Raw genomic sequence first — 9,639 nt, forward strand, 5'->3', positions numbered from 1 at the left:
CCCAGGAACATTTTCTATCAGTATCATGTATTGATAAAACTGGATATGTTCTTGCTTTTGTACCTTAAAAAGTGTAGTTGCACGTTTCCATCTCCTTGTTTTCATTGTTCAACTCTCAACCAAAACAGCTTTGCATGATTTATAGTTTAAAATCATCCTTATTTGGTTTATACTTGCCCTTAGGGCCTCAGTTTGTCCCTTAGAACAAACCAGTTTAGCTCATTTCCTTTCTTCTTTAATACGCTTTCTTCTGATTGGCTGCCCCTCAAAAACAGATGGTTTGAATAGCATGTGGGTGGGGCTTCTGGACCTGAGGTAGCCGTATTAGAAATAGCTCCCTAATGCCTTATAGATCCAAAAGCAGACAAAGAATAAACTGAAGCCTTAAGTTTTGGTTCACAGGATTTTGGTTCTTCATTATTTGAAACGTATCACTATGAACACCAATAAATGTTCTAGTACAGATATTAAAGGGAACGTGTAATAGGGCCACTTTAATATCTCGTAGTGTATTCATTAACCTCCTGTGGTCTGAGTCATCATTGGTCATTACCCTAAAACGGCACTATGTTTTGGATAAAAGCAAAAAAGGCTTTTTTTTAAAGACTTGCATAAAAAAAAAAAAAAATACATATTAGGATAACATGGGTTAGGTTTATTTCCAATGGTGGCTTCACAAGATTCATCTCATCTCTAAGCTGCATGATCCTGTGATGATTCAGCTTGGCATTTGCCATGAGTTTGCCTTTCCCACTGATCCACTGCCAGACCAATCACACTGGATGAAACTGCATGCAGCATGATGTTCACCACAGTGTTTCCAGACTCTTCTGTCTGCCACATGTGCTCAGTGTGAACCTGCTCTCATCGGTGAAGGGAATGGGACATCGGTGGTGGACCTGAAGGTTCTGGTGCTCTCTGGATAATGCCAGTCAAGCTCTTCAGTGGTGGGCTATGAACACTAAGTCCAACTAATGATGTCAGGCCATCATTTCACCCTAATAGAGTGACAATCTGATCAGATACATACACATGAGCATATCACTGGAAGTCATTTTGTAGGGCTCCAGCAGTGCTACCCCTCTTCCTCCTTGCACAAAGCAGCAGATTGATTGATAGTTGATGTCCTTCTGCAGCCCTTTTGTCTCCTTGTGTGACAGCCAATCTCCTGCTGCAGGTACCATCTCATGCTATAACCAGTGATGAGCAAAACAGGAAAAAGCTAAATTATAGATAAACAAGTTTTTTAATTATGTACTTTTTCTAATAAATTAATTTACAATAACATCTCAATACATTTACTGTTTTTATTCAAATATAATACATAATAGACCAAAATATTTTTGATTGTTTGCTGTGCTCTGTATCTTTACATCTGTATTTGTCTTGGACCGAGAACCACCACCACATTTGGGTTTCGTATTGCTAAGTTTTCTTTACATCCTGTAAGTTGTGAGGTGGGGCTTCCATGGGTTGGACTTCTATCCCTTATTGGATTTTGATCTGGGGAATTTGGAGGCCAAGTCAACACCTCAAACTGGATACTGCCGTTGCCTTCAAACTATTCCTGAACCATTTCACTTTGTGGCAGGGTGCATTATCCTCCTGAAAGAGACCACAGCCATCAGGGAGTGCAGGTTCCACGAAGAGGTGTACGTGGTCTGGAACAATGCTTAGGTAGGAGGTACATGTCAAAGTAACATCCACATATAGGTGCAATGGTGACGAGATAATCAGTGTTGTTCACGTCACCTGTCAGTGGTCATAATGTTATGCCTGATCAGTATGCTTCCATGTTAGTTTACTAATTAAGGTCATGACATAGTTAAGGACTCTTGTTCTGGTTAAACTGAATACATAACCAGATCAACTTTCCTATATCATGTGCAGAATTATAGCACGTGTCATATTTCCACATCATCATATTTTACACACACACATTCTTGTTAAATTACATTCACCAGCCACTTTGTTAGGTGCACTTTGCTAGAACCCGACGTAACTCCCCTTTGCTTTCAGAATTCAGGGTAGAAACATTCCTTAAAGACTTTGGGTCATATTGACATGATTAGCATCACAGAATTGCTGCAAAATCTTTTGTCTGCACATCCCTGATGCAAATCTCCACCACATCCCAAAGGTACTATATCAGTTGAGATTTGATGACTGAATTCTGACCCTACCAGTCTTCTACTCTCCCATTTTTGTGAGCCTATATGAACTCCAGCCTTCAGTGGTACAGTGCTGTCTTCTACTGCTGTACCCCATCTGCTTCAAGGTCTGATGTGCTTTGCTCTTCTGTATACCTTGGTTGTAACAAGAGGTTATTTGAGTTACTGTTCTTATCATCCGGAAGCAGTCTAGCATCTGATATCTGATATCAGTGGGGCATTTTCTCCCACTGAGGTTCCACTCACTGAATATTTGTTTTTTGGACTCTGTAAACCTTTTGCTGGTTGTGTGGAAAACAAATCTCAGGAGATCAGCATTTCCTGAAATACTCAGATCAGCACATGAGAGACCAGCAACCATGTGGTGTTAAACGTCCCTTAAATCACCCTTCTTCCCTACTCTGATGCTGGGTTTGAACTTGGTTGTCTTGACCCTGTCTACGTCCCTAAATGGGTTGAGTTGCTGTCATGTGCTTGGCTGATTGGATACTTCCGCAGATGGGAACAAATATACCTAAACAAGAGGGCAGTGAGTGCATAATTAAGAGATAGAATATCCGCACATCATTTGTCTAATGCAGGACTGAGATAGACTTACATGTTTTCATTTCTGTAAAATCAGCATTTTAAAGTAAAGTAACTGAGAAAAGACAAGAACAAAGAAAATTTCAAAAAATATTTTAATAGTAAAAAAGTAAAACTCTGGGTGCAAGAAAGCCATGATGCTGTTTGTTGATTGCCAAATGACATGAGTATAAAAACTGTAACAGCACCAGAGGAGACAACTAAATGAGCTAAGTCATTTGTCTGCATGCAACCATGTAACTCAGAGGACTGTAAAACTGTAGACTGTAGAGGTGATGCTTTTTAAAAAAAAAAACAACAAAAACAAAACATGAAATATGGTGACATTTTATAAAACAAAAAAGAAAACAAAGAAAAATCAATAATCAAACAATAAACAGCAGCAGGAGTGAAAGTTGACGTCAACTGACCCACCCTCTTTAACCCCTTTTCTCTGTTTATTAAATAAAGGAGAAAACCGCAAAAATAAATCTTACAGGGGACCTATTATGCTTTTCCTTTTGTCTGTGATGATATTCTGTTAATATGCTCAAATTAAAAATAACTAAAGTCTAAATTAAGGCTCTGTTTATCAGAGGAGGTACTCCTAACATGGTCATCCCAGGTACACTACAAAGATTCTGAATACAGAAGCTCCACCTACCAGTTGTTAGAACTTTGTTTCTGAGAGGCAGCCAATCAGAAGACAATTGGCTTAAATGGGGAGGAGCCTAAACACTTTGTTTTAGACAGTGGATGAAGTGAAGGGCTGTGCTATTCAGTTCAATCCGATTTCATTTATACAGCATTGTGCTAACGCCCACAATAAGATTTAAAAAAAAAAAAAAGGATGATTCTGAACTGTGGATCACACCAAGCTAAAGAATAAAAACATGGAACTGAAAATAGACACAATAAAACTCTGAAAACTTCAAGGGAAGCAACAGGCAATACTCTACAAAAATGCTACAGCATTAATGAAAATGTGGCAATACAACTGTAGGACCCTAGATGCAGTCTGATTTCTTGTGCTTAAAATGTATACTTTTATTCTGATAGTCTGGTGCAGACAGGAAGTTTGGCAAGAAGAGAGTGGAGCCACATGGTTTTTTGACCTCTCAATCTCTCTTCATCTATTTTGAACTGAGCACACACAGGTAGTCTCTGGCTTAGTGCATAAAAGCTCAACTTCTGTAACAATATTGAAGTAAAAAGAGTAAAACTGGCCTTTATCCACTGACCTACAGTAGGAAACAAAAGACGTCATTCTTCAGTCATGGTGTGTCGTTGGCTGTGAGTGTCTCGGTTCTCTGAGTGTCACTGTCTGCAGACAGCAGCAGCTGGTCTGAGGAGCTTTGAGCCTCGGGGTCATCAGATGCTTCAGCAGGCTCTTCGGGTAAAACTGAGTATGTTGGGACAGCGTTGAACATGATAAAACCCACGGTGATGACAACAAATGAGATGATGTAGAGGGCTGAAAACTGAGACACACAACAGGGACACAGATTAACGCTAGAGGATTTTGTTCATGTGTGAGGCCTTTTTTGCTTATACCTCCACTGTCATTAATCAAATGGAGTTGTTGTGGGCAGTGTGGTATTTCAGGTGTACGTCCTCTCCTGTTGTAATCCACCTGCTACAGTTAAACAACTATGATCTACCTTGTGTACTTTGTGGTTGGGTTTTGACTTCTTTTTCAGACCGTTTCTGCATTGTTCTGAACTAACAACAGTTCAAGGAGATCAAAATTTTCCAAAAGAAAAAAAAAACATTTAAAAACCAAGCAACAGTAACAAGAACACAAAATTCTTCTTCTGTCAAATCCTAGCCAACCTTCACATATCCATTAACCCTCCCCGGGTTGACTGGCAGCCTATTGTCATGTGATAAAGTCAATTTTTGCTGTTTATTGTTTTTTATGCAAGTTGAAATGCCTTCTTTTTTGCAAGTCTTGTCAAGTCAACTTTAGAATAAATCTTACAGAAAATCTTCAACAGCTGATCACACTTCTACTACCCTGTGTAACATATCGAATCCTTAAGGAGCTACTGGGATGACAGGGTTTGCTGATGCATAATGGATTATACAGGGATCTTGACCATCCTCTGCATCATTTACTGGGCATGCTGCTTGAACATTTTCTCTAACGTCAGCCTTAGATTTACTGCCACAAGGTCAGATACAGGAAATCATTACCCCCTTATTTAAATGCACTCCTAGCATTTATTTTACTGAACAATATACCTATTTGATTTTCTAAATATTTTTCAAAAGGACAAATTTTCTCACTGGTCATGTGCCTGTCATCTTGTTTTTCATGCTCTAGTAGAAATCAACTGGTTCAACACAAAATAAATCTTTTAACTAACCAATTAAATCATTTGCATTTCCTGCTGCTGCGAGACAAGGCAGAGCTATCGCTCATTTCTCTCATTAAGGACTGACATGCATACATACAGACATCACAAACTCACCTTGTACATGAAGAGAAAGAGGCCACAGAAGAGGCTGAAGAGGTCAGCGGTGAGCAGAGAGAGGTTCACTGCTGTGGCGCTCGTCATCTTCACCACTACAGGCATGAAGCTGTATAAAGCGTACATGCACAAGGTGTAGACTACAAACAGCATGGCTGCAGAACACAATAAACAGATTTGAGTGAGAGGCAGTGGAGTGATATTAAAATCAGAGACGCTTCTATAAATGTGATTATGTTGCAGTTTAATATGACAGTTCAGAAAGTGAACTCACAGATGTGAACGTCCCACTTGATTTCTCCTACTGCACGTGTTTCCAGCACAACACTGCAACAATAAGCAACAACAAGTTAAAATGATGAGGGAACATCATTAATAAAGGGTATTGCATCACAATTAGGTACTATTAGGTATTACATCATTAAAAAAAAATCTTTGTTTGCATTTGAACTCATTATACATGAGTAAAGGTTGAGCAACCAAAACTGGCTCCTGAAGGTCCTTATATGTAAGATATTATATCATCATGTTGCCTAGCAACCACTTACCAGCGGCCTAAAATGAATGAGTGAATGAATGAATGAAAGGCTTTAATGACCTGTTTGTAGCTTCATGTATTAAGAAGACGATGATTTTGATTTCTGTTTAACTTTCAAAACACTTAATATATATCCACAAAATCTTCAGTATGTGTAGTATATTGTGACATCATTGTGTTACCTAGCAACCACCTATCGACTGACTAAAACCACCAAAAACCCACATTTTTCCTGTTTCTTTGTTTGTTTTATTCATTTGTTTTATTCACGTTAACACTGGTGCTAGCCTTGGTCATCCTCAAATCCTCCATATTCATACATATACCCACAACCTAAATTTAAATAAAGCTCAACAAGCAAGGTCTTCTCACACAGATATCACTGAAATTCATAGAAAGTATAAGAAAAGAGGATACTAAAATCACAATCATAATCTCAAAATTTTCCATTTTCCAACTATTCTTGTTAACATCTTCTATAGAGTCTATCATGGTCTCATCTATGTGTTTTTGCTCTCGCCTTCTTATTGTTCTGAAACCAGATGAAACTTTTAAAACACAAGTTGCTAGCAAATAAGCAAACTGTGGGTAATTTTCATTTCTGACTTATGGAATGACTTAAATTCATAAAATGGATTTAATGTTTTAAATGAGCAACCCAGTCCAAATAGAAAAATAATCAAAGTGTTTGTGAAGGTCAGGTCCTTTGCTTGTCTAAGATCTGAGGAAAGACCCAAAGGATTTTGAAACCACAGCTATCGCCCCCTGCTGGCTGTTAAAAGGAATTCAGGTTTAAGACATCTGGTTCATCTATTAAACAATGTGGGCTGGCAGAGAGCTGTGATGTATATTATCTGACGGCAAAAAAATGACACTATTCACATTATATTAATGGTATTAGCACATTAGTAGTCATTACTCTGTAACAACAGCACAGAACAAAACTACCTGCTGTGTCAGTGGTGCAGAAAAACACAATATCTTACAGTTGTACACCGCTGATGAGAGTCCCAAACAGGCCCATCATGCCCAGGAATTCAACTCTGCTCAAGTTCTTCACTGTGTGCTCTTGGCACATGTTGGATATGGCGTAGAGGACGGCGCTGAGCAGGACCAACCCATCGCCCAACAGTACATCACTGGCTGCACAGAGAGAAAGCGGCAGTTAGTATAAGACACAGGCACAATTCCAATTTAATTCAGTTCAATTCATACCAACATCTGCCTCTCACACACTGAGGAATTATTTAATATGAACCTACACTGACTGCGTTACGAATCTTTTACAGTGATAAATGTATTTTTGCCTGTTTGTTTGTTTTTAGTCAGATGAGGATACTGGCTGTCTGAATGCATCAAGAGGATAAACAAAAAAGTCTGACATTAACTTTGACTGAGGAAAATGTGCTTACTGGATCCCTGGTCTCTTCCAGCCAGAATGTCAGCTCCTACCATGGCCCCCACCCCCAACAAACACACTGCTACAGCTACAAAGTGGATCACCCGATATCGAGTCTTCAGAAAAAACCAAGAAAGTAACATCAGAACCGGGATCACAAAGCAGTCCAGCAGCTGAAACACACACAGTGACAAACAGGCGTTAACATGAGGGCAAAAGACATGTTGCACTTCATGCAAGCCAGCTTGTTCCTCACAAACAGACCTCTTTAGTATAACCTCCTACCATGTAAACCAGCTAAGACAATAAGCTCATCAGGAATGCAGCATCAGGCTCGCCCCCTGCTGCCCAGTGAAGTCTTTTGGTTAACCAAACTATACATGTGTTCAAAGCAAAGTCAGGAGAAGAGTCTTTACTGACGACACTCTTTTGTTACCTGTATACTTGTCAGCGTGGTAAACTGGTACGCCTTCACTACTGCGTAGTTCGCCTCAACGTCTGCTATAGCCATCCCCAAATACTTCCACCAGTTGGTTTTTAAAATCTGTAGGATGTTCCTGTCACCTGAAGAAACACATCAGACTGAATTCAAATGGTCCATAAGACCCTTTAAACATCTAAACACTGCTTTACACATACATTTGGTGATCTGAACAAACTGTGAATCATTAACTCCTTTGTGCTATTTTCTGCTCCTTTGATCTTATTTTACTCACTGTTCAAAGGATATTATAAACAAAGGGAATTAAATTAAGCTTCCCTTTAGAGGAGTTGATGCTGTGTTGTGTTCATTTATTTGCATTCAAATAGTGGTTACGTGATACAATTATGACGTCAACGTGATTCTAAATTGCTAAATATTTTGTATCCATTTGTAATTAATTAATGTGTATATGTAAACAGTTTATGTTTACGATAAAAGGTGGATTTTCAGAATAAGAGCTCTAGTACTAATATTTGTTTCTGTCCGCTAATATGCAGACAGTCTGACCTTTGCGGGTGCTGAGGTATGTTGTGTAGGTGAACAGCAGGAGGGCGTAGTTGAGGAAGCTCTGCAGCATGGGTGTCTCCACTTTGGCATGAGTCAGGTACTCACAGCTGACTGCTGTCCCACATATCAGCAGTGAGAGGACCTGACCCATGAGTATAGTCTTCAGCAGACTCCTGGTAAGTGAAGAACACAAATCATGCATCAAAAGAAAAACACTGTCGTGAATGTCATGATGATATTCCAACTTGCAATTTGCTTAGGGATATCTAACCGAATATGGGGTGGATGCATATATTTGTATATTCAGCTGTATGCGCACTCTTGACACTGTGTGGTTTAGAGAAAATCCCAAATTAATAAACACTTGTGCACCCGCTTTTTTGTTTTTTAGTTATTAAATATGTATGCTGTACAACCATTCAACTCTTGAAAAAATGTGGATGTAAGTTCTCTAGTTCTTTTACAACCCTGGTGATTCCACGCCTGTTACATTCACTGATACAACATACATTACAGTAGCTAAAAACGAGATTTACACATCTAGATTTGTGCTCACCACGTGAAAACATCTCTCAGGTTGTATCTGTGCAAACCACAGCCAATCTTCATTTTCCCACACAATCTCTCCTCCACGGGCCCCTCCATCTCTCTAAGAGCTAAACGCATAAAGACATAACGACATGGACACCGAGCAAGATTAAAAGCTGGAAGAAAAATAATTGGGAATTAGTGTCTTTGGCTTTCAGTATCTTCATCAGACTGCCCAAGCAGAGCATGACACCTAATCTCCAAAGGACTGAGGTTAATGTACAAACACATTGAATGAAGTGATTAAACCCGGTTATATATATTTCGTTACGAGCTTTGTGTACACTGGAGGCGTCGACGCTGATAGGTTTACTATTACATGCTTTAGTTAGAAAATAAATATCCCGAATTGTAGTGTAGCTCGTAATGATTCGTAATACGTACTTAGGTTTACGTTAAAGCAGGTATAAATAATTAGTAGCAAGTACAGAAATATTAAACTTCAACTTTTCAAATGGAGTTTGGTGAACCTTGCGTCATTTATTACACTCCATTAGCTAAACAGCAAACAAAACAGCGAATTAATCAATGAATGTAAATGACTATAAATAAAACATACATTTTGACGTTCAATTATGTGGTGACATCCTCCAGCTGTGATGATTTCATGTTTATTCAAGAAGAATAAAATCTTCGTCCACGCGGAGACACCTCTCAACCAGGATGAACAGGACTAACCTCGTGCTCGCGTAGGACCGCCCCTTACGCTCTGATTGGTTGCAACGAATTCTAGGTGACGTGTGCACAGTGCAGTCAAACTTATGAAGCTGATAAAGAGGATAATTACAGTTAGTTTAGTCATTTAAGAAAAAAATAACACAAAACGTATTTTATTAGGGATGAATTATTGTTATTAGTATATTTGTACAAATTGCACATTGATGCTTTGGCAGTGTTGTTTACGGAAACTTTCA

At 38.9% G+C, this 9,639-nt stretch overlaps 1 protein-coding gene across 2 annotated transcripts; it reads right to left on the bottom strand.

Moving 5' to 3' along the window:
* Positions 1-3,045: 3,045 nt before the first annotated feature.
* slc35f2 (solute carrier family 35 member F2) lies at positions 3,046-9,435 on the bottom strand. 2 transcript variants are annotated; one of them, XM_085174144.1, is made up of 9 exons: positions 9,285-9,435; positions 8,694-8,793; positions 8,138-8,310; positions 7,583-7,710; positions 7,160-7,262; positions 6,734-6,890; positions 5,484-5,536; positions 5,210-5,364; positions 3,046-4,216 (listed from the first exon to the last, which is right to left on the bottom strand). In XM_085174144.1, the coding sequence occupies exons 2-9, from the start codon at positions 8,780-8,782 to the stop codon at positions 4,010-4,012; spliced, it is 1,065 nt and encodes a 354-aa protein (XP_085030270.1). In that variant the 5' UTR covers positions 8,783-8,793; positions 9,285-9,435; the 3' UTR covers positions 3,046-4,009. The 2 variants fall into 2 exon arrangements, with proteins under 2 accessions (XP_085030270.1, XP_085030269.1); XM_085174143.1 differs by having other exon boundaries at positions 7,160-7,319; positions 9,285-9,434.
* Positions 9,436-9,639: the final 204 nt, after the last annotated feature.

This window comes from Neolamprologus multifasciatus, chromosome 10 (genome assembly GCF_963576455.1).
Source record: "Neolamprologus multifasciatus chromosome 10, fNeoMul1.2, whole genome shotgun sequence".
Taxonomy (NCBI): Eukaryota; Metazoa; Chordata; class Actinopteri; order Cichliformes; family Cichlidae; genus Neolamprologus; species Neolamprologus multifasciatus.

Bases quoted from the DNA above. Each gene is read 5' to 3' on its own strand.
- slc35f2 (XM_085174143.1), bottom strand. From the start codon at position 8,782: ATGGAGGGGCCCGTGGAGGAGAGATTGTGTGGGAAAATGAAGATTGGC. The intron at 8,311-8,693 runs GTGAGCACAAAT...TTCACTTACCAG, and splicing joins CTGAGAGATGTTTTCACGTG to GAGTCTGCTGAAGACTATAC. The intron at 5,365-5,483 runs GTGAGTTCACTT...TGTGTTCTGCAG, and splicing joins CAAGTGGGACGTTCACATCT to CCATGCTGTTTGTAGTCTAC.